Source organism: Bombus fervidus, chromosome 14 (assembly GCF_041682495.2).
Source record: "Bombus fervidus isolate BK054 chromosome 14, iyBomFerv1, whole genome shotgun sequence".
Classification (NCBI taxonomy): domain Eukaryota; kingdom Metazoa; phylum Arthropoda; class Insecta; order Hymenoptera; family Apidae; genus Bombus; species Bombus fervidus.
Genome location: NC_091530.1, coordinates 6,558,659 through 6,584,367, shown reverse-complemented (window position 1 = coordinate 6,584,367; position 25,709 = coordinate 6,558,659). Strand labels below are relative to the sequence as shown.

General features: G+C 32.6%; 1 protein-coding gene across 1 annotated transcript; it reads left to right on the top strand.

Annotated features, from left to right (window-relative positions):
- Positions 1-816: 816 nt before the first annotated feature.
- LOC139994377 (uncharacterized) lies at positions 817-24,327 on the top strand. The gene is made up of 7 exons (XM_072016943.1): positions 817-975; positions 3,280-3,578; positions 5,007-5,480; positions 14,732-15,018; positions 15,154-15,375; positions 15,721-16,008; positions 22,896-24,327. The coding sequence occupies exons 2-7, from the start codon at positions 3,284-3,286 to the stop codon at positions 23,043-23,045; spliced, it is 1,716 nt and encodes a 571-aa protein (XP_071873044.1). The 5' UTR covers positions 817-975; positions 3,280-3,283; the 3' UTR covers positions 23,046-24,327.
- Positions 24,328-25,709: the final 1,382 nt, after the last annotated feature.

The window sequence follows — 25,709 nt, the reverse complement described above, 5'->3', positions numbered from 1 at the left end:
GGATAAAAGCATCCAAGAAGCTCGATAAAAGCACAGACGAAGCTGTACATCGTTTGTGATAAAGGAGATTAATTACCGACAGGGAGTAATTAATTGTACCTATAATTTAAATTTATAATTTAAATTAAATTTAATCGTACAACGTTAAGATTTATTTTATGTTACAGAAACAATAAATTATATTGTTCGTTAATTTTACCAAACCGAATCCTTCTCCTCAACTTATCAAATTGCTTAGATCCTGAGAAGAAATAATTCAACTGTTTTAAGGCAGATTCTTTTTTATCAATGAACATTACGGCGGATTTTTCTTTTTTTAATACTATCGATCCTGTGTTCCAATAGGTCGCATTGGTATCAGAAAAATTATAACAGCCTAATGACCACCTTATATCATTACTACTACTAATTACTGTATTATAAATTCAATACCATATTATAAATTCCTAATTCTAATCAAATCTAATCTTGCCCAAATAAATCTTCTGCCTTCTTCAGCCCTTCGATTGCAACGAAAATGATTCACCGAGGAGCGACGATTCAAACGAAATCCAAGGAAAATAGCCTTGCAACTCCGGGTATTCATTGGATGGGAAACGTTCTGGATGTTTTCGCAGCGTAGTAAAGTCGGTGCACGCCTCGGCCCCATCCTTTTACTCAACGGCACAATGCACGTTCTCAAGAAAGGGAGAAAACGCAACGAGAGCCACGTGGAGAGAACACACGAAGAAGGTGTAATACACACCATGTCGTCGCCAAGGAAAGAGGACGGCGAACGAGAACGAAGGAGGTGGAGAGGTGAGCCCGGTATAAAAGGGTCGTTGCGAGCCGCCTCGTCTGTTTTAACACTCTCACCGGGTCGCTCGGTGGATATCACGGAGAACTCGCGTCGTTGAACGACCTGGACACATACGCTTCACTTGAACAGGAACCATTATCCTTCGTCGAACAACGAAAAAAGAAGCGGGAAGTGAGGTGAGTCGAAGGAAGTCAGCTTAACGAACCTCCCTTATCGGAGTTCTAATCTTCAACCCTCTTCTTCGATTCGTGGACGTTCGTGGAAATTCGTGGAGCAAGTGGGCAAACGTGGCGCAGTTACCCTCTTTCGACGATCGAAACGGATTCGGTTCCATCGGTGGATGTATACGTATAATGTCACGGATCGAAGACTCTACCAATTGAGTTTCGAGAGAATCCTAGCAGTGATGCTGTGTGCAACGATAGTGGCTTAGCTCTTGTCATGTGGTAACCTTGGTAACTCGCTGTGATAGTTTGCGAACCGATATTAGTTTTTATCGCATAGGGGATCTTTTACTGTTCAGCTACGGATTTTTATCGAAATTTGTATTTTTCTGGATCTAACTAAGCAAGTGGAACTTAAACAGAGATCCGTTTCAACGTCTAAATTTTATGATAACTTCACTTTTCGCAATATTTTTGCATACTATGTGCATTCTGTACATTTTTACAGATTAATGTTTTTCATAAACGCGTAAACACCCATAGCTTATTTATTATATTTCTCACATTTTGTCAACCAGAGCTTGAATATGATCCATTGTGCTAACGCGATTTAGGAACGAAGATGAGGAAGTTACATGATTTTGGAAGTACATATAACAGGAGTTTGGTTCAGTATTAGATTATTATCTAATAAGCAATGCATGGTTCCTCTGGGCTTTTTTTTTTTTGAATGGGGAATTTTCTTTGAATTCTTGAATGAGATTCATTATGATAGGGATTTCTCTAAAATATGTATTGATAAAGTTAGTAGAACAATGACAAACAATTATACGAAATGAAGATTGATATCGACAGCTTATTTGCACCCAAGATATCTAATGTAAAGAAACGATACTTCCTATGGATTAATATAAGAGGGACTCCATTATCTGCAATCGCGAATAACTAAAGTAGCTATAAATAATAACTACAACATCTATGTAAACTTCTAATGAAAGCTTAATCTTGCATATCTATCTCGTACATAAATAGTAAGCGAATTTTTGGTGGTCTTCGTTCTCTCAGTTTTCCTTTTTTGTTCCTTTCTGTTTGAAAAAAATGGATGCACTTTTTAATGTTGAATTTCTCGCGAATTTCATGTACCTCTTTTCTCTCATTTCTTTTTGGAGAAAGATAATAGAACATCGAATTATATTATACGTATATGAGTACCTCGTTTCTTCTTATTTTTCTTCTCTCTTTCTTTATCCTTGAAGAAAGATCGATGCGTTTCTTCGAATATCAAACATCAGTCATGAATTTTTCGTGACTTTGTATTTTTATTTCTTTTGTTTCCCTGTTTACTTTCTTCATCTTCACATTAAGATAATTAGTCGTGAATTTCCTGGTTTCTTTCCTTATCCTTTTGATTTCTCTATTCCTGGAAAAAGATAATAGAATGCGTTTCTTTGAACGATGGCCAAGTAACGTTTATTTGCCTACCGTTAGCCGTGAGAATACGACTGCATGGGAATCCTGATGTCGCCAGCCGAAGGTCAGAGTAACTCCAATGTCAAGTGAAACTCTTTCTTGGTCTTGGGAAAATTATGTTTCTCGTGATTACGTTCTTCCCTTATTCTCGTAATTCAGTTAACAACATCTTCATATATTATGCAACGATGCTTGCATTCTTATGAGGGATAAATAGAATTGTAACGACAGTAATCTATTGTAAAATCTCTACTTTCATTAATCGATCAATCTGATATTTTCTTCTTAATTAGTTTCCTCAATTAGTTTTCTGTAAAAAATATTTTCTTCAGACTTGAAAATGTAATTAGGGATTTAGTTCTTAATTAATTAAGTTAATAGATTCATATAACCCTTATACTTTTATTTAGATCTTTTTATAGAAGAAGTTAAGGTCGAAGCAGAATAGAGTATGAAATAAGTGGAATAAATGCATTCGGATATCTAGAACGCAGTTTATCAAGCAACAGCAATTTGCAATTTGAACGTGACCCCGTTTTCCACAATATCGAACAAATGGAAACTTAAAAAATTTCCTACGTGCTGACAGAATTCTTTTGTTTCCCCACCGTATCCAGGAATAAGTGAAATATTTCCTTCTCGTTGTCTCTACACAAAGGTTCTTGTTTCTACACAACTTCGAAAAAAGAAAAAATATAAATTAAACATTTTGTTAGAAACAATCCTCAAACTAACAGAAAACAAATTAAAGATTATTTAAGAATATAAGTTTTATTTTAAAGAATAAAATTGAAAACAAAATTGTAATGGAAGGAATTATTAAAAAATGTACTTTTCGTTTTCCAGAAAAATGAAGTTGGTGATAGCGTTGGGAGTATTGTGCTACCTGGCGGCAATCGGAACCGCATCGCCGCTGCCAAAAATCTCAGCGGCGACTTCTACGTCGAATCAAGTCGCAACCGGAAGACAGGCGACGCAGCAGCCAGCAGCAGTCAGCGAAGACGATGACGATGACGACGATGACGACGACGATGTCGACTTCGATATCACCGGTGACGACGATGATGACGACGATGACGACGACGATGACGACGACGACGACGATGCTTCCGATTATTTCGAACGTTTCATCGAGGATATATTAGGTAGGTTTCATTCTCTTCGTTTGCAATTTGAAAATAAGAATTAATTAAAAGGATAGTATAATCAGTATAATTAAAATATTTATTTATATAGTCAATACAAATATAAATATAGTCTTATCCATGAATCATAGAAAAACCACATTCAAAATAATTTGACTACGCAAATTTTTTATTAGCAATAAAAATAATTTAAAGAATTCTCTAGAATAGAAATTATACTGCTATAAAAGTAGCACGCTTGAAATTTCTATATTAAGGAATGTTTAGTCATTTTTTCACGAACAAATCACCATAAAAGATTTTGTTGAATTTTACTTTCAAGACTTCAAAAACATGATTCGAAACCTATAAAAATGTGCCAGGAATTTAATAATCACATTGATTTATTTGATAGCGAAATTTTATTTTTAAAGTATGGTTCGTGATATTTAATTATAACGAGTTCAAGTTAATTATAGAATTCGAGTTCACTGGCCGATTAGTCCATTTAATGGCTTTTGCTCTCTTCGTATGGTTATCGGAGATTCGTCAATAAGATTTCGTTGAATCGAACAATGGGAAGGATCGCGGTGCGAATCTGCCAGCCGTTACACAAACATTAAACTTCGGGTTAGCGACATGTCCGAAGGAAATTCTGGTGCGTTCACGTAGCTGTAACGGTACAAGATACTTCAAACTCGCCCGAATTAACATAAATCGACGGCGACTCCAGTTCGAAAAGAGTTTCTACGCGCTACTTCTTTTATATCGACCCACATACGAAAAGATAAATCGCAACTGCCAACATTTTTCGTTACACAATCATTAAAGATGGAGAAAACGACAGTTATTGTACTATATATAGTATTATACATAATATTTATACATATTATATATATGTACTATGTATAGTATTACACATAATATTTCAACAAGTTTATAATCCATTGCTAATTTTATTTGCTAATCCATTTGCTGGTTTTGATTAAAATTTTAGTTCATTCTTGGTATACTGCTAAGAATTCTAGTCAATCACGTAAACAATTAAGAAATAAGAAAATTTTATTAAACACTCTGGTCCTTAATTAAATAAAAAATAACCCTAAAAAATATTCTATCCGATTATCAGTGTACCTTTGCACAATTCAATGATAATATTATTCGCAAAATTTTACAATTCATAAATTACAAGTTATTAATATTGATAAATTCTTTTACATAACAGTAATAACTTTGCTAGTCATTTGATTATCTTGTTTAACATAAAATCTAAGACGTTTAAAGAAAAAGATATTAATTACTAATATAAAATTACTAATATTACCAATTGCAATAAAATTATCATGCGCAATATTCAGGAATTCCAAAGGAACACAATTTAAATAGAAATAAATAATCGGAAAGATACGTGAAAAACAGCTTCTATAACCAACAAACCACGAATTGCAGGTGAAGAGGACGACGATGACGACGACGACGAAGCCACCCCTGTAGAACCAGTGGCGCCAGTAGCGGCGGCACCAGTAGCGCCTGCACTTCCGGCGGCTGTCGAAGCCGATTTGAACGCCGCCGCCGCGGAAGCGGAGCATGCAGCAGAAACCGCTGCGGAGAGCACAGCCGTAGATAGCGAGCCGACAGCTGTCGAGGAAGACGAAGGAAACGCAGTGGGAGAGGGGCAAGCTGTATCCGGTATCCACGAAACCGGGCTCGAAGGTGCGGAATCCGTGTCAAATCCTGTCCACGTCCCAGCCGTATCAACGAACGAGGCAGATACCGAGGACGATGATGACGATGACGACGAGGACGATGAGGACGACGTCGATCTGGTATATACCGAGGACGACGATGACGAGGACGAGGACGACGAGGACGATGAGGATGACGAGGACAGCATCGCCGACATCGCTGGCGCCAGGCAAGCACGTGAGTTCAAGGGAAAGAGCAAGAAACACAGTACAGGGCGTAAACACGCGCGTAAATCTCGCACGCGTGTTACATCCCCTTCCTCGAAGGCTGTCGTTTAACCAGGGAGGAGGGAAACGAGTGGCAAGTCACGTACAACGATTCCTGACAATCACGCGCTCAATTCATTAATTATTCGACTCTTCGCGCCGTTGCGAAACGGTCGATGCTTTCTATGGGTCGTGTGGATGTTCTAGGTCAGACTTTTGCTTTGAGGTTAGATGTACTATTATTTTGTTTGTCTTGGAAGAGGATATTTGGGAATGTTGTCTCGTGATGGGAACTTTGTGGGTTAAATTATTTTGATTTGTATGAACCTCTCAAAAACCAACTATGCTTATTTTTACCTGCAAGTACATGATTAGTATTGAACTTCTTAGAGAATAGTTGATTTACTTTTATAGGTTTATTTCTCGCAAGGAGATGGTATATACATAGCAAATTCCAAATGTAATTTGAAAAAATAATATCTGTAACATTTTTCAATTTATATAGCATGAATTTCCTAGTTCCAATTCAGGGTTAATTTTATTTGGGACAACTTTAGAGTATTATAGATGAAAAGTTCAAGCATTTAGTTTCTTTTTGCGTGCACGTGTTTAAATATTCCATAGAAAAAATATAAATAACCATATATGTACATATAAAGCTTCTTCTTTAAAACAAAAGTAACAAGCTCCAAAACTTCATAGAAGTTCTACACAATTGCAAAGTTCAAGAAAAACGAGACACCAATCCAAGGACCCTATTCACCAATCACATTTTCAAGCAGTACTTGCATAAAACATAAACGTATAGAAACCTATAAACGGTCAAGAGTAATTCGTTCAAAATTAAAATTCCTTTACATGTGATCAACTTTACTCTTGTCCATTTAATCAGATGTTAATTATTTTCTACAGTTTTTAGAAGAAGAAAAGTAATCTAAGCAAAAGCTAGCCTAAAATCCTGCGACCACTAGAGCTTGCGCACTCATTCATAAAAAGGCAAAGCTCCGATTTGAGAAGTTTTCATCCACCGATGCTGTTCGACATATTATTTCATTTCTGTCACAATGAATTTTTCTTGACAGTAATTTCTAAAACTTTCTTCCAAAAAATAAAAGCGTCAACGCTTAAGACAATTTTGGTCGATCGTTAAAAATTAATTAAAATCAATCATCGGAGATTCCTTTTCTTTTCTTAACTAACTACTTGTTGCTTCCGATTTGAAAATTTGCTTGAAAATCATTGAAACGCCCAATTGTAGTGGTAGACATGTAACACTAGATTAGTAGAAGTAGCGGTAGTATATTTATTCTATTTATTAACGTGGATACCTCTACTCGAAGCGATTCGCACGTGGTCGAACAGCATGGTAAGTCAATACGTAACATCCTGATGCCTTCTCGTAACTCCCAACCACGCGTTCTTCGGTTGTCCCAACGGAGCTTACACGATTTCCGTTTACGGTATTCAATTCTAACTGTTAAACCAGTAACACCGTGCGAATTATAAAAGATGGAATGTACATAAACATTTTGATTAGAGGTTAGGGTCTTGAATGTGTTTTGAAGAAAAATCTGTAAAATGTATTGGAGAATATAAAATCCGTGTTTTTAATATACAGGTATATAATTACAAGCTTCAATATCTGTATTTAAGTACATAGATTAATATTTTTTTAATCCACACAATTGGGAAAAGTAAATTAGGTAACAAATCGGGGTGAGGTAGGAAGCTTAAGATAGAAAATTACAAGTAGATACAAAATATATGTATACGATGAGACTTCCGTATTCATGGGGAGTGAATTTCAGGTTTCAAGCATCACTATAGGTAGTAGGTACAATAAGTCGTTAACAACAATAACTAATAATGAAATGACAGTTAGAGCAAAAATTATCTAAAGATAGGCTGTCTTTTCAATATTTGCTACATTGTATTCACTCTTTTACTTTTTCTAATGATAGGTGAAGTGAGGTTAATGATGTAAACGCGTATGACGTTAGGCTATTGCATCTGCTGACAATACGTCAAGAAATCATTAATAGCGCGGTGGGAATGTTTTGCAGTCACATGAAACCGCGATTGAAACAGTAGATACGAAAGTTCTATAATATTCGTAATTACTGACACTGATCGTTGGTTCAAGTTCTTATCATCACTATTTATTCTGTTTGAATCTTTCTTGATATACTATTTATATATCAATCGAGTGGCACTTCTAGAATAATTTAACCTTAACCTTTCAATCCTAACCTCATCTTTAATCTTCATTTGAAAAGAGATCTATAAATACGTTGCTTGTTAGCTTTTTCATTAGTTATTATTTTAACTATCTGCTTTAAACACCCAGTAATTATATTTTATCGGCACTTGTTATACATATTTATCTTTTCTCTACCTATTTTAATAGCTACTCGATTGACGTACAGCAAAGGTAATCTGTATACATCAAAGTTCGCTTTTCATGTCGACTTCGATGTTGAATTACAGGATTATTGAATATAAATTGTGTATAATATTAAGTTCAGATATAACGTTAAAACAGTAAATAATTAGCACTCATTACAGAATAAAAGAATTAATATTCGTGAATTAAGCACATGAGTGAATCTACACAGACACGGTAGTATTTATATATATATCTGTAAATTAGAGGCTACAGATTTAAAAACATATTATTATACTTAAGTATATTAAGATACTTAAGATACTTAAGTATATTAAGGACATATGTACATAGATTTTTAATTCCCTATAACAATTGCAAGTGTTTCTCTAATACACATTCAAAAACCTAACTTTTATGTCAAAACAATGATCGACAACGTTATTACAAACGAAGTAGAAACCTCTGATAGACAAATATTAGCGTGATAACGATTATAAAAAGTCGTCATTAACATTAATTAGTAGAAACAAAAACATCTACTTTTAATAAAAAAAACATTCGAAACTCGTGTAAGCGCTGTTGAACGAAGCTGTTGATAGCAAGAAAGCAACGGAACGAAGAATTCAAAGTACCTTTCGATCTGTACCTGCATTTCTTTCCTTTTCTTTCTTTCTTTCTTCCAACTATTTCCAATAAAAGAAACAAATATTTCGCACTTCCAATTATTTGCAACACAGTAGAGCGTTCCGTGAATCATGTGATTCTAAAGCTGTATTTATGCTTCCTTCTCATATTTATTATATTTATTTGTCTTTCAGTCTATATTATATTAATTCATGTGAACTTTAGGATTGTAGAAAAAGCGAGACGTTTTATAATGTTGAATAGTTATGTGCGAGAAAAGATTTCTTTTTTACGGAAAACATAAATTGTACAATAGAAATTTGGATATTTATTGATCGACATAGAATGAAGGGAAAAAGGTACTTTGGCGATGTGAAGGAATAGGTATCATTTGAAAATATCTTAGCTTGGTGACCTCACGTCACGTATTTCTTTTCTACTCGTTTATCGATTAACGATCGAACGAGGAGTAAAGGAGAGAATCCGTATGTCTTTACGTAAGAATGAGAGAAAGAGAGCCGTAAAGTGAACGATGTCATTCATTCGCTGAGTAAGCAATACCGCAATTAGCCACCTCAATTTTTTAACGCTAGATTTCTTTCAATTTTTCAACATTTATTCTCAATGAATGAACTTTCTTTTTTCTTGTATATATAAACAATTGGAATTCAAATCAAATTTATCTTATAATTTAAGTCTCCATTATAAATATAATCTTTTATTAAAATTATTTTAATTCAAATAATGTAAGGAACAAAAAAGAGAAAATGTGTATTTGTAAAATAAAATTGTGGCCGAGAAACGGTGTTGTTTATCGCGCAGGACTTGTAACAATTCTGTTTGAAAAGAAGCTTGTACAGAGATATTGTCCGTTCTGGATTGCAAAAATACAGATAACTTATTGTTTTTAGAAAAAAAACAACAAAATAAATTGTGTGTCTCGCCTTTTTATTTCTGTCACCAATCGTCCGTGTTCAAACCAGTTCCGTGTATTTGTCCAGGTTAATCGTGATCCAGAGGATAACCTCTCTTTTCCTCTTTCCCTCGTTAATCGAGGGAAAAACGAGAAGAGGAACGATTATTCGTTTTGTTTTTCCACGTCATGATACACCGTTCTAATTATAAATAATCTCCGGTATTAATCGTTTAGAGCTACTTTCTTCATTTAATACGTGATGTGCTGTGTCACTTAGCTCGGTTAACCCTTTGGAGCAATTATTTTATTTATTCCTATTATAGTTTTGAATTATTGGATCTTTTCATTGAATTACTATTATTGGACAATTATTCAATATCTTGGAGTTTGATACTTCAGGTAGTATTTATTAATATTTATAGTCTATAAAACTTTCAGATAAAATATAATTTTATTTAGAAATGATAGGTATAAAAGAAGTTAGGTTGGGCTTAGGTTATTAATCTTTCTATAAATATTATTTAAAATAGTGAAGCTAAAATAATATCTTGAACGAAATTGCATTGAGAATACGTTTTTTTTTTTTTTTTATTTATCAATTGTAGTAAAATCGATCTATTAGAAAGAACAGAACAATTTTTAGATTTCCTAGTAAACTGAAAAGAAGCGATCAAAGAGAGAGAAAGATAATAATAATAACATATGAATTCAAAAATTAATAATATGTAAAAAACTATGCAACGTCAAAAATTTTCTATATTCATAATTATATTGTATATGTAGTATTATAAAATATTTACATTACTAAATGTTTAGCATTTATTTATAAAATACCGTAAGAAGACGAATTACGTTTGACCATATAATTTGCCTCTTAATTGGTGCAATTGCAATTGATATTATAGTTATAACTAATTGCTCTTCAAAGGGTTAATGATCGTTGCCGGAAGTCTTTCATTTTACTTAGGAATCCTTTGCTTGTCTTGTCACTCGTTCGTAGAATTATTTAGTGTACCCCTTGCTTGCAATTTCTTTGCCTTATCCTTGATGAGTAGATGCACGTGTTTGGTGGACGGCTTTATGACGACCGACGGTCACGTATTACTGGACAGTAGCACGAAACTTTGGGCCTTTTTACACGCATTCCTCACCTTTTCTAGTTTATACCAAAGCACAGCATCACCAGAACAATGCACAATATAATGTAATGTTAGAAATTACATCTACCTATTACGTGCACGGTGAAGTTAGCACACAACACTTTATAGTGCTACATTGACTATTGAACGTACAATGGATGTTAATTTTCTCTTCCCGCTTTTTCCTTTTCTTTTTGTAGTAGAAATTTACCTTTTAATAGTAGTACATGTAAAATCATAGTATCTGTATAGCAATGCATAAATAGTAGATCAATTAGATGGCATAATATTAAATATTTATTATGTGCACATAGTAACGTTATTACAGAACAGGTTAATGTTAAATATAATTACGGAACGAATATTAATCGTCTTTCTTTTTCTAAGTGAAAGGTTGTAGTTAGAGTGCAATTAACATAAGCATATTACATAATTATAGGTATATCATGCTTCTACGTGTATTTATTTGCAAGCAGTGTGTTTAAACATTCATGGTATATTGGATAATTATTAGTAGATTATTTCCCATATACACGTGTAATTATTTAATATAATTTATTTCATGAAATAAAAGTAGGATAGCTTGATACTTTTTACATTCTAGGAAAATAAAAGAATTTCTTATTAAAGATGTTGGTCAAGAGTCTTGAATAAGAATTTTCTAGAAAATTAACGTTAACGAAAATTCTCTTACAATTAACGTTAGAAATTATAATCATCTTTCTTAAAGCTGTCTAAATTTGAAACTTCGTAAAATTTAAATTAAAATTATTTATTTCAATTACTTTGGTTTAATGATACATTAATAATTCAAACTACTCTCGAGAGCCATTTCCTGGAGCGATATATTTTTCACGTTAGGTTAATCACCTTTTATTTATTTATAATTTACAATATACGAAAAATTCTCAACAAGAAACACAAGCATGAGCTTGATTCAGGAATTTAATTAAAAGAAATTTAATTTCAGAAAATTATATTTCGTTTATAAAAGCACAGCATTCTCTCCTAGACGAAATAGAAAGAATTTAATTAACAAATGTAACTAAGCTGGAAGAGTTAAATAAGCAATATACAATTTAAAAAGAATTTAATGAAAAAATTCAGCTAAAGAAAAAAATTAATTAAAACGGAATTAAATCGAATTAAGTAATGAAAAGATTAAAAGGAATTTAATTAAAAACTTCAAACTAACGACTGTAAAATTACAAAGAAGAACTAAATATTAATCTTTAAAAATTATAAAAAGTTTTCCAACGTAATTATCATCATCAAACGTTCCAACAAAATAGCGCTCAATTACTATACTAAATAAACGAGGCGTATGTAATTAAGCGCATCTTTATTTTCTAAGTAATAAATTCCGAATGTTTGTATGTTTGTATGTTTATAGGAAATTTAAAGGTGCAAAAATGCACAGTATTTATAATATACCAAACTATACAAGGTGTCTGAGAAGGTCGGGACAAAACTTATTAATTACACGTTAATGAGGCCAACTAGGTAAAAAAGGTTCATATGAATTTTATGTCCAAGAATGCTCATTTATTGAAGAGTTGTAAGCGTTCAAAGATTTCTGTGAAAGTTGTTCTTATGACTAGTTACACAAAATCGTAGATAGACGCAAATGCGTTTACTATTATTTTCACAACAGCAGGAATATTCGAAAGAGTTCGACGAATGGAAGCCTGCGTTCTTACAGAAGAAAGAAATTGCAAACATATCTTATAACTGACAAAAAAATTAATAAAAACTCTTCGAACGCTTATAACTCCTCGATGAAGCATTTTCGAGCACAAGTTTATGCGAACTTCTTTCACCTACGTGACCTCATTTACACGTAACGTAAGTTTTGTCCCGACTTTTTCGGACATTCTGTATATATACGTACATATACAAAGCAACCAAAGTATAATACTCGTTATCGAAGTACTTAAAAAATACAATCTACGAATTAAATTTCGTTGTGGAACGATCGTTCGATTCGGCTTCAATTAATTTCATTCGAATTAATCGAAGAAGAAGAATGCGAGTGATAACGCGAAACGAAACGAATCCTAACGAAAGAAGCGGTACGTTGTGACGTGTCAAAAATTTTAATTAAACGAAGCTGGTCGGGGCCAATTAACTTTCTACAGGACTCCGGCTGAGAGGCCAGATCCAATAAAGGTGTGACCGAGTTGAAATTTTTTCTCGGCTTTCACCAAGCACTCGGTCCAAAACAGAACGAGGCCACTGACCCAGAGTACGTTAAGCGTAAGCGTGCATGGCGGTGCGAAAGAGTTCTCTCGTCCATGACCCTGACCCACACCCAAAGTCATGGCTGTCTCTCGTCCCCGATCACCGGCCACGTCATTCTATTTTCTTCTCGCATTCCCAATCAGCTGCAATCGATCATTGACATCGCATCCTTTTTGAATCTTTTCAGTCTAACAGGGCTTAGTTAAGTTTCAAGTTTTTCTTCAGTTCAATTAAATTTTGCTTTTGGATTTTTTAGACCAAATTTTTTTATTTAATTTTTAATTGTTTAATTTATAATTTTCTACTTTAGACGAAGTTTAGTTGAATCGAGGTTTTTTTTTTAGTAGACTGTGACGAAATTTAATTGGCAGAGCTCGGGATTTTTCAATTTGAAAGGAGCTTCTTTGGTCGGATTGTTACTTGTTCTTCGATTTTTTCGGCGAGCTTTAGTTTGTTATTAGAATTTGTTCGAGTTTCGTGAGATTGAATTTTCTTTCTAGAAACTTCGAATTTTTTAATTTCCAGCAATCTTGGTTGGATTAAATTTTGCTTCTAGAGAGCGCTGAGGTTTTCACAGATTTACAAGTTCTCCATTTGGAACAGATTTAGGTAGATTGAACGTTTCTGCGCATTTCAAATTTATTAACAATAATTAATTAACGTTACTATTGATACATTGCTATAGAAGATGCATTAAGTCCTAACATAAATTACATATATTATAATCAATGTAAAAGCACGAAGCTCTTATCGATAACATACAACTTATGTTGCGACTCAACATACTCTACAAATAAAATACACTTATTCGATATTTATAAAAATACTCGACACGGAATTTCGCTGAATGAAACTTCACGTCGCGTCTATTTCTAATCGGCTGCGAACTGAGTATTTGGATCCTCGCGAATGATCAACCGTCCGGAAGAAAGTGGCTGGAATAGGATCAACAACCGGGGAGAGTTTTTAGATAAACACGAGGAATTTTTGTCCATATGGTTACACGCGCTGGCTAGATAGATCTGTAGGTGAGTAGGAAGCAGGTCGTGGCCCAGATCGAAGACCAGTTCAGCTCCGCAGGAGGATTCCGATATACCGTTAACATTGTCGCTCTTTCTTACGAACTTAATTCATCGAGGTCGCCACACGGAAGTTTTTTTCTCGTGTCGATTCATCGCATAGCTTAACGCTAGCCACTATCATCTTAGAAAACAAATGCACGGCGATTTGAATGCCCCGATGCTCGATCATTAAATTGCATTAGCTCGCTGCCAAGAAACGCGATCGTTAACGCGATTTCACTTTGGATAAATTGATCTGGTAATTGTCCGATATACGGATAGGTGTGAAATCGATTCGCAATAATTTGAAATTCTAAATTACGGGGAAGTGTTACGACGTACTCTTCGAATTTCAAATTCGTTGCATTATTTACTAAATGGCCGAAAGTATGTGTGAATGCTTGTGTTCGTTGAAAGTTGATCGTGGAAAATGGGTCGTTGACATTGAATTACCATTGTGGTCGATAACCTGGCAGATGTTGAAAGCTAGACTTTAATTCGATTATGGACATTGTTAGAAGCTCTCGTAGGTCAAATGATTCTTTCTTAATTGACTATTAGAAATCAAAATCTAAATAACATATAAATGTTAATAAATAGAAATGCAAACATTTAAGAAATATTATAAATGTTAAATAAATATTTAAATATTAAAAATAAATTTTTATACAACGCGGATTTTTAAATTTGAAGACTTTAAATAAGAATAATAAATTAAAATAATAAGAAGAATACTTAAATCGTGGATCGCTAAATTCTGCGTTAATAAATTGAACACTCTCCGTTTCGAGTTTCGGTAGATGTTTCTGAAGAGAAATGAAAATTAGACAACAACAATAAATTGATAAATTTCAGGAATGATGCAGTCGGAACCAAGTAACGACGTATCAGCGATTTACGTGGCGAAATACAATCGTTTCGTGGACAACATCTTAGGAAGAATTAATAAAATCTTACGTAGCAATTATGACCCAGTGACGGTGAAATTGTCCAATGCGAATGCCAAATCCAAGTCTGGTAAACAGAAGAGCAAAAGCAAGACGAAGAAGAACAATAGCAAGACTGGAATAAAGAAGAGCAATATGGCAATAGTTTCGGTGACCACAGAGAAAATTATCGAAGAAGTTCCTGAAAACACACAGGTATAATAAACTTTAATTATGCTATTAAAAACAACATTTTCATTTGAAAGAAACCATATTTACTAAAACAGAATCCTGTTGTTGATTGGTGTTTTAAAATAAATTTTAAACTGACTAATTCGAATTTGTTTATAGAAAACTCTGGAGGCCATTGAAAATACGACTATGTCAGCTGTTAACGTTGAAAAGGAAGCAACTACTATCATATCTGAACTTCAAGTATCAAGTAGATCAAACGTGGAGACAACTACAAAGTCTACAAACAGACGAGTATCTAATTCGAATAGCAAAAAACCAAATAAAACTCGTAGTGGAACGAAGAACAAAACGAAACAGACTAGCAGTAATAAAAATAAGGTAACAATCATACTCGATTAACGTTGATAAATGTTATATAACTTCGTAGTAAAAAACCGTTATCTTAATTAGTTTAATATACTTAAAATTCAATCGTTAATTCTGCTCGTTGTAACACCCAATTTGTAGTTTTTTGTTTTACATTCGCTGTGTACACAAGTGGTTCGATTTCGTTTATCTTTTTACAGAATATTACTTTCAATTCTCTTGCAAAATTACTTTGCAGAAGATATGATAGTTCATTTTCTTGTAGACCGAATATGCACGTGTACACGGGCATTTAAAAGTCTAGGAAATAACTTTTACGACGAATAAAATCAAATAACATTTTTTATCAATTTTCAGACAAAGAAAAATAAACCAAAGGCGAGAGCCACACTTTACGGACTCGCGAGCTTACAAAGATCCGGCGACGTGTCTGTAAACATGATGAGCGATCACACCATGATCAAAACGAGATTTACTCTTGGTCCTTTGATACTAAAGGTTGAGAAGGAATTCGGTAGAGCTGCAAAGAAGGAATTGAGAAGCGCGACTGCTACCACTGCCGAAATGTCCGGTAAACTGAGTCTTCGAGTTCTTCATGGTGGTGCAGCTACCCTCAATTCCATCCGTGTTCTGCAACCTAAACAGGTAACTAGCAAATAACTTTAATTATTACTAAAAGAATAACCAATCTTTCCTTTTTAACTCTTTATGCTTTAGCGTATTTGAAAGAATGCATTCAATTTTTTATTATTAGAAGACTAGTGAATTTAAACAGAAAATTTTTTTGTTTATTAGTAAAACAGAATATCTTTTTATATATAATTTATATTTAAAGAGTGATCTCATGAGTTACTCATTTCTAAAATTCTTTTCATGCAAATTACATGGTTGTCTGAATGGTCGCATTATCTTAGAGTAGTATGTGAATACGTGCTTCGAACAGTATAAAAATATCTTTCATTCTGTTTTACTTTTTTTCTTTTTGGTCAAAGCTTCCTTCAGTAGCTACGATTTAGATAATTTTTTCAACTGGTTGTTTCCTCTCGCCACTTTTTAACTACTCCGTTACGTGACTCTTATCACGGAATTTTTAAGCAGATACAGCTGAATAAAACTATTTATATGTACATTTGCAATCTGGTTCTGGCTGCTTTTCATCTACCAATATAATCATAATCGCTCATTATGTTTTCCTCATAATAGCTTTTTTTTCATATCAACAAATATACATAGGATAACGACCCTTTTAATTAAGTTAATCGGTCATTAAAATACCAAGAATCTTCTAAATAGATGGTAGAATATACTTTGTCAACATTGAATCTAAAATCAATTTTCTTGGAGTAAAACATAATTTTGTATTTAATGGTAACTCAAGACTTCAACAATATTTGACCATGATATCTGTAATTCTTTATGGGTTGTGTATTTTTACTATCAGAGTCGCATTAATTTTTCAAAGTGTTGAATTGTATTGAATTACATTCTGTTTATATGTTGGATCATCTAATGCTCCTTATCTCACATCATAAATGCTTCACTAATGTTTTCAACTTTTCGCGACGTCTGTGCCAATTTTTCTGCCTTCTACATTTACATGGTTACATGGAATGCTAATTTCACTTTATATTGACGACAGAGGCATTCGAATAATGGGACGTTTAAATAGCACGTGTTTGAATACAGCAAGTTCCAAACATCATTCATATTTATGGATCGTGAATCGACATATTCTCAGGAGTGATAAGGTTCTATTGGGTTTCAATTTTTATCAAACACTTTGTATAGGTAAAAGTTTGAAAAGATTGAAACATGTTAGGATTTCAAAAGACATCATTCTTTTATAATATCAAAACTTTAATTTAATAACAATTGTACTTAAAAATGAAAGTTACAATTAGACCACGGTGTTTTATGCAAATCTATATTTTTATGGTCGCAACTAAAAAAACAGAACAGAGATTAAACAGAAAGGAAACCATGACAAATATAATCTAAATATTTCTTCAACTTTTGTTTTATATATATATCTCAAATGTCACATAAATGCATAAAAAACCATAGTTTAATTACGATTATAACAACCTCATTTCTCGGAGAAATGTAGCGTCAATTTATATTAAAAAGTTCGTACGGGACGCAGTTCTTAGCGGTTTGCTGCAACGTCTTTACCGCAGCAATTTCTTACCGCGTTTTAAGCTCGTTGTCCACGAGTTCCACAAAACTTTGCTGCTTCATAGGAGCGTTTTATTGGATATGACGATGCGTCTACGCCGATGTTCAGTTCACGAAGCGTAAAGTACATCTCATCATGACGAAAACGGTTCGCTGTTGTTTCCTGGACAGCTGTATATTACTTTACGATGACCACTGCATGGAAGCGTATTCTCAAGCTAAGTCTACACTTGCTATGAACAATTATCCGCAAATACGTGTCGCAGCTAATTAGCATCTGCCTTTCTGTGGATTTTTCACGAAAGACAAATACCAACTGGTTGCGTATTGACACATATCTACGAACAATTGTCTGTCAGTGTATACTTATCTACAGCATCAATGCGTCAAACATGCGCCTATGAAGCGACCCTTCGTGTACAACGGCACCTAAAACGCAGCGACAAACTGCCTCGCGGCAGTGATGCTGCCACAAACCGCTCGTTTGCGCCGGGTTTAACGGTTTACAGGCAATAAGATAATAAAGCGCATCGAGTTCAAGGAAAGGAAGAAAAGTTATGCTAATTCCAAACATCCGTGTCGTTGCGGTTTCCCCCGTTATAAACGGTCGTCTATCGCTTAACGTTATAATATTTCTCACGACTTTATGGTTTTATGATCTCGCGCTGCAACAATCGTATTCGTTTAAAAATATGACAGTGAACCTACCGTTTTCAAATTTGTAAAATTATCTTCATTAAGTTGACTCAAGATTAGAGCATATAATAATCGGACTTTGTGACTTGTTTCATTGATTACTCAAACGACGAAGGCTTCTATACGCGTTGAAACATGTTTGACGACTTATGAGCTTCTACTTAGGTTTCATAAGATCTGCATCAGTCTCAGTTTAGTTCGGCGTTACCGATTCTTCTGAATTTTTGGCGCGATACCAACATCTTCCACAATGTCTGATTATCTTCCAACTGCAGTATTACTATAATAAGATTATTATAATATAAATATATTACTATAATAGATGCTGATTATAAAATATGAAGACTTAGAGACTAAAGAAAAATAGACAAAAAAATGGTTAATTGAGAGAAAGGGATGTTCTAATTTCGCGTTATTAAAAGAACTCCAAACGAATGAATCACAGAGATCATTTGCGTATGGATGATTCTGCTCTTCAACATCTATTGGATAAGATTTGGCCGAGGATTAAGGAACAAAATACAATGATGATCGGAACATGTCTTCCACAATGTCTGATTATCTCCCAACTGCAGAATTACTGTAATAAGGTTACTATAATGTAAATATATTACTATAATAGGTGCTGATTATAAAATATGAAGACTTAGAGACTAAAGAAAAATAGACAAAAAGATGATCAATTGAGAGAAAGGGATGTTCTAATTTCGCGTTATTAAAAGAACTCCAAACGAATGAATCATAGAGATCATTCGCGTATGGATGATTCTGCTCTTCAACATCTATTGGACAAGATTTGGCCGAGGATTAAGGAACAGAATGTAATGATGAGAGTCTAGGATCCGTGTCATCCTCTACACGTTGAGATCTGTGTTCCAGTTGGGTGTTGCTCACCGATTAAGACAGGGTTCTGATTTTCGTATCGATACAAGTTGCTACCAATGCCGATTTGCCAATTTGCCGAACTACGTACATTATAAAGTATATCATGAAACCTAAGGATCGATGCATGCATCGTGACATGTTCTAATATGGAGTCTCAACATCATATGTCAAAATCGATAAGTATTATAAGTATAAGAACAGGTACTTATCGTTAACTGTAGATTGTGTTGATTTCATTCGTTATATTTCATTCTTATCACATTCGTCTTTTTTTTTTGATATCACTGTTATGATTACGAATAAGCGAGTAAGCAAATAAGCGCAGTTTATCGATGTCTACATAGCTGAGTCAGAATTTAGATAAATGTCATTTTAAAAATAGGACTATCGATCAAATTATCTGCTTAGATACAAGAAATTGATGTTAAAGTTTTGCATTTCAGTATTATTATTACGCTCTGTGTTATTTAATCACTCCTATTGTCTTTCCACGTAAATTGATTTCGTTGTGAAATCTTTTAAACATTCTTTATTACAAATTATAATATATTAGGTATTATTTAAGCATTATTTAAACTTGCTAAAAGCTCGATTGATTACTTGGGAAATATATGAAAAGAAACAGTTATAAGATATTAAAAAAATATAATTTTATAAATTTCATCGAATATATCTATTTTAAGCTGATATTCAATAATTTATAATTTAAAATTCAAGTTAAAGATGAAAATTCGTTTGATACAATGGTCGTAAATGAGCATTGACCTCGATCATGAATAAGCAGAGGTGGACCAATACTTCGGCCTCTCAGATTATCAGATACATGTCACGCCACTGAGTTCTTATTCGTCGAGAACTTCCATACAAAAAATTAATAATGCATTCGCCTTAGCTGAGTATTTTACTGTCGCACAAGCCACTAGCTGAAATGAGAAAAGATCAGCAAAAAATTTGTTACATAATAGAATTAACCTTCTATCGGTTTTAATTCTATATCCGCAAAAATGAGACACACTGTGAGACAAAATTAAAAGATATATCGTCGGTCTTCTCTTACGCTATGTCGATCGAAAATAAGTCGAAGATATAGAATAGCAATTTTTCACAAGACGCTTTGCCTCCGAGAAAAAAAGATTTGAAAATTTATCGTACGCCGGTACGATAAATCAGAAGTACAGAAACACGTTGAACGAAATATACTACTGAGTGTCATCGTTCGACCTGTTGCCTCATTCATTCCAGCTTCGTCCGATTAAAAATTTCTTTGAATGTTGTCACTTTCTTACGTAACTTAATCATTTCGATGATTGCATTGAGAAAGTCTTTGCGAGCCTTGTAAGCTACTTTCACGATCGCTGTCAACTTTCTGCCATCAGTATCTTATTAAAATAAATTATAAATAATACATTTACTTTTTGACATACCAATGGGATTATAGTAACATACACAGTATTATATCTACCCTAAGGTTATCTGTTACATGTGACATTCTAAGTTCAATGTCTCGGTGAATATCTCACAATATTTTTTAACAAATATGCATTAATGATGTCTTCATGCCAGCAGAACAAATATTCTTATATTTTCTATTCAAATCGTGGCTGAATATCATTAAGGAATCTTATATATATTAGTATATAATTTAAGCAGTTAATTAGCAGTTAAGTTAAGCATTATAATTTATTACATTTTATTATCATTCACTAAATTTTTAAGTTAAGTTCTATTCGCTATATTAATATAGTAAGCTAGTACAATAGTATAGTTTACTATATTTACTATATTTAATAATATTGTTAATATAATTATTGATCTAATTACTGTTATATATTATTAACATTTACACGTGATTACGTAATTGTTCTTAAACGTTACTTTATGAACAATAGAATTAATTTCCAATTGTGTGACTAGTGCGGATTGTTGCTTTATCAATTCATATGCATCTCATCTAATTTACAGTATGTTTCTTTTTATGAGGCAATTATAATCCTTGTCTGTAAGAAATGGTAATACCATCCTGCAGACAATCACCAAACGATTATTATCTTCTTCAAACGAAACAGTGCTTTCGGCACGTGTTTTGCACGTTTATTTTTATCAAGCATTACCTCTTTAACAACTACATTTTCATCGCTATCTCTTAAACACGTTTTCGAATATTGTATAATACCACGAGTTTTGTCACGAGTAAAAAACTTTCTTAAAAATCTATCTCTGATGACTATCTTCCATTTATCTTCTATTTGATGACTATCTCGTTTAAGCTTTTGTTTGCCGTTTGACTCACGTGGATCCATTTATCGACTTTCTTTACTTTTTCATTTGTATCTACGTATTATTTCTTTTTAATTATCTTAATTAATTAATTAATTAATTAATCTTTTCCGGTATCCTTTTTATTTTTCATTTTCTTCACCTTTTTTTTTAGTTCTTTTCCTTATTTTTTACGCTTTTCCCCTTTCTAATATGTGATCTAATAAGTAACTCTAATCCTGTCAATAAGCATAATGTCAAATAGAAATAAGTATAATTATACTTATACCGCTACTATCTATTCTTTTCTTTTTCTTACCTTTCACTTGCTTCTCTATTCCTTTTTCCATTTTCCATTTTCTATTTTCTTTACTTTCTCATCCTTCTATTTTTCACTTTCTTTTCTTATTATCATGGGACTGCAAATTTTCACGCATCTGCAGGAATTCTGAAAGTGCAAAAATTCACGGAATCCACGTAATATGAAAAAATGTATAGAACGTACAAAGTATAGAGTTACGATATTCAATGGATAAAACAATTTCCTACCTAAGTTCCATTCTTTTAATTATATTAAAATATGAAAATATGCATTTGCATTTATATGCGCAGTCTAATTATCATCAAACAACGAATAATGATAAAATGGCTTACCATCGTCCGTGGCGCTATTTTTCTTCGTCGTGGATTAGTTAATTTACAAGTAATTATCGTCAATGGCATTCTTCCAACTTCCTCTTTTCGTTCATTGTTTGACGAACAATCATCAGCCTTGGATTTCACGAACCAACTTGTTGAATTATCTTAACATTTACATAAGCCCGCTGAAATACTAAATTTAAAACTGCCAACAATTTTTACGATGTATTATCCACATTCGAAAGAATTACGTTCGATAACATTGTTAGCATTTAATTCACGTGTGGTACAGAACGTTTCCCTTTCTTTAATCTGCTGCGTACCAGTCGACGACAGCACGAAATTTAATGAATTCAGCTTCGAAAAAAAGCACGTCTCACACGTAGATTCCAGACCGTCTCATAAATATCGTAGTTTTTCATTTCTACAGGAAATACCTTATGAAAGAGAATAAGATGTTCGATAGATGACAGAGATGGAAAGTTTGAGAAATTGTCGGAAGTTGGAGTTCTTCTAATTTTTACGTTTCGTCCTCGTTCCCGTTTTAATCAACGAAAAGAATCGGAAATGACGAAAAGCAAAAGAAAGATGCATCGATTATACGATGATCTCGTAATATGCAAATTTTTCATTTCTTCCAATTTGAAACCAATTACACACTGAACTAAAAATACTCGAATTCTCAAAGGTAACTGATATTTTATAAATGGTTTTCAAAAAAACAGATATATTATTTCATCTGTAAATCCTGCAAACTGATGCAATCTAATATCATCACCATCGAAGGTTTAGATCTGAAGACACTGTTAAGTTAACTCGAACTTATTAACTGCGACGATTACTTAAACAGTTTGTTAATCTCGATGTTATTTGTTAATTAGGTGCGAGTGGAGAGCGCGGACGATCACGACAGAACGCGCGAATTCGTCTGGAAAAGATCATCGCACATCGCTCATTTAGTCTCGGAGAAATTATCATCAGCCACGAGGTCGATGCTTCGACCTCCACCTGTTGCAGTCGCCGCCGCTTAAATCATCCTTCGCATCATCGTTGGTCTTAATGAAAACCTTCGTCCACCATGAAAGCAGACTTCTCTCTTTTTCTTTCTTTCTTAAATTATTAGACCTCGGATTTTTATGCAATTTCATATTTTTGCCAAGAGAGATCTAAAGAAATGGTATCTAGTAATAGTAATAATAGTAACATGTTTCGTCTATTAAAAACTATGATCATTCATACCTAGTATATTTTATATATTTTTGCATATTGTACGCATTCTGTGGATTTTTGTATTTTTAAATTTTTATCAGAAATGCATAAGAATCCACAGTCTATAAATCACTATTCACGAGAGCAGTCTTCTCTTTATGGTATTTGCGTTTGGTTTTATGGCCGTTTGTTTCTCGAAACTGAAGAGAATCTTCTTTAATTTCGTTAGCTTCGAATTGCGAGAATTGGATGCTTTCATTAGATAAGAATTTAAGTAACTGATTCTAAATCGTTTTGAATAAATTAGTTAATGGAGTATGTTATATAGAAAAGTAACCAAATTTATTGGTTAAAATGTTGTTAAAAAAATTAGAGTGTCTATGAATGCATTTCAATTCTCGATTGGCTCTCTAAATATCTCAGTACATATCTGTTATGCTTCGTGCGTCATTGATAGAATTCACGATGTTCATTATAGATAATAATTTGATTAATTGGACAATGATAGATATTGATAAATTGTATGTAGAAGAGTGTGGAGTTGCGATAAAATTAACGTACTTTCCATTATTATTATCTAAAAACTGACAAATTTCTATTACTCAGATCTTGTGTTTTGACTTAAATATGGTTTGAGGATTTAATGTTACAATTTTATATCACTAGTTTATATTTTTAAAGGTACAATTTATTCGTTTCTCTTTTTTTTTGTTTTAAACACTGAGAATTTTAAGAGTCAGCAAATAGCAAACTGTTTATCCTTCCTTCGCTTCATTTTAATAACAACTTTTATAAGAAAGAACGAAGGATAAACTGGTTTTGAAAGAGTTATATATTTTCATTCTAGACCAATATTCGCTATTAATTTATTTATTTATTTCTAGTAATTTCTATGAATCATTTGCAAAGTCTGAAACATTTTCATGCTGCGATATCGATGTAATCTGCATTTATACTTATTGTTTTATGTTACCCGATACTTAAGACAATTGAGCTTGCATTTATAAAAAGATTCATTGTAAAATGAATAAGTCAATTTTTTATACTGTTTTAATAATACTCTATCAATATTTATATATCAATAAAGTACTTTAAGTAGATTTACACTGTTGAATTATAATTTATTTAAAACAACAACTCTGTTAAAGACAAATTTAAAAATTCTAGAAAGATTATCGATACAAAATTATATATCTCATTTTGTTTTATCATATTCATCCATTTTAAAATATGGAAATGATTTGTAACATATCGTTATTGAAACTAATAGACATACAAGAAAAGGCACAAGTGATTTTTGTTTTGATTATATTCCATACTTTTTTATGTAGTTTGAACTAAAAATAGAAGTGACAAAATAGTTTTACCGCAGAATGTTATTAATATTTTATGACATTCGTGACACATGTATTTAATATCTAAACATATTAAAAAATGTTAAACGCAGAATATTTGAACAAAGTGACTTAAAATTATTCCACGATTTCTACTTTTGGTAAATAAGTAACGCACAAATATTAAAATTTAACTAAATACAATTAACGCATTCTCACTGATTTGCTTTCTGCTTCAATTGAGAGCAGAGGGTTCTAATTTTAGATTATCTCATTTTCTTCGTTTATGGTATACATAATCGCGTACCGCTGTTATTGATTAAATACAAATGATACTTTGTTAACGTAATGATTATTGAATGAAATAGTTTGTTTAACAATTTATTGCGTAAAAAGTTACGTCTCAAAAATACCACTTGCTGTAAATCTTTAAATTAACGTCTTTAATAAAATTAATTTTAGTAAATAAAATTGTCTTTCTTTTAATGGAAGTTCCGATAGAATTTTATTACAATTCGGTTTATTAATATTTCATCTACTATCTTACTATTTGATAATTTTTTTACGAATTTAAAAAAGAAATGTGCGACATATTTACGTCATCGTTGTAACGTAACGTAGGTAATTACATTCAGCTGTTTACTCAAATTAAAAAAGGAAATTATCTGTCAAAAAACATACATCTGTAATCTGACTTATTTATCTTCTTTATAGTTATAAAAACTGTAAACAAGATTATTACTGATTCAAGTACAAAAAAGAGGGTAGAACAAATCACGTAACAATAATAAGATAATAATAATAAGATAATCTTAAATTTCAAAATTATTCAGTTCCTTTGATTTGTCGATAATTTGTTGGAATCTTGTATAACATTTACAAATCAACCATCTCATAATAGTGAAAATAGATATTTCATATTTTATATAAAAATTCTAAAACTTCGATTATCTGCAAATAGAACAGTATAATTTTTGCTATTCTGTTAGATAAAATCCTATTTTGTTAGATAAGACAGTTATTTATCTTTATGCAACAGATATTATTAATCAATTATTATTAAGACACAGATTATTAATGATAATAGGTATGTATGTAAGTTCAAATATATTCTAACTTATATACATTACATAACTATATTATAACTTATAA

Excerpts from the sequence above, each read along its gene's own strand:
- LOC139994377 (XM_072016943.1), top strand. The coding sequence starts at position 3,284 with ATGAAGTTGGTGATAGCGTTGGGAGTATTGTGCTACCTGGCGGCAATC. Across the intron at positions 3,579-5,006 it reads TTTCATCGAGGATATATTAG|GTGAAGAGGACGACGATGAC; the intron begins GTAGGTTTCATT and ends CACGAATTGCAG. Across the intron at positions 5,481-14,731 it reads CGCTGGCGCCAGGCAAGCAC|GAATGATGCAGTCGGAACCA; the intron begins GTGAGTTCAAGG and ends GATAAATTTCAG.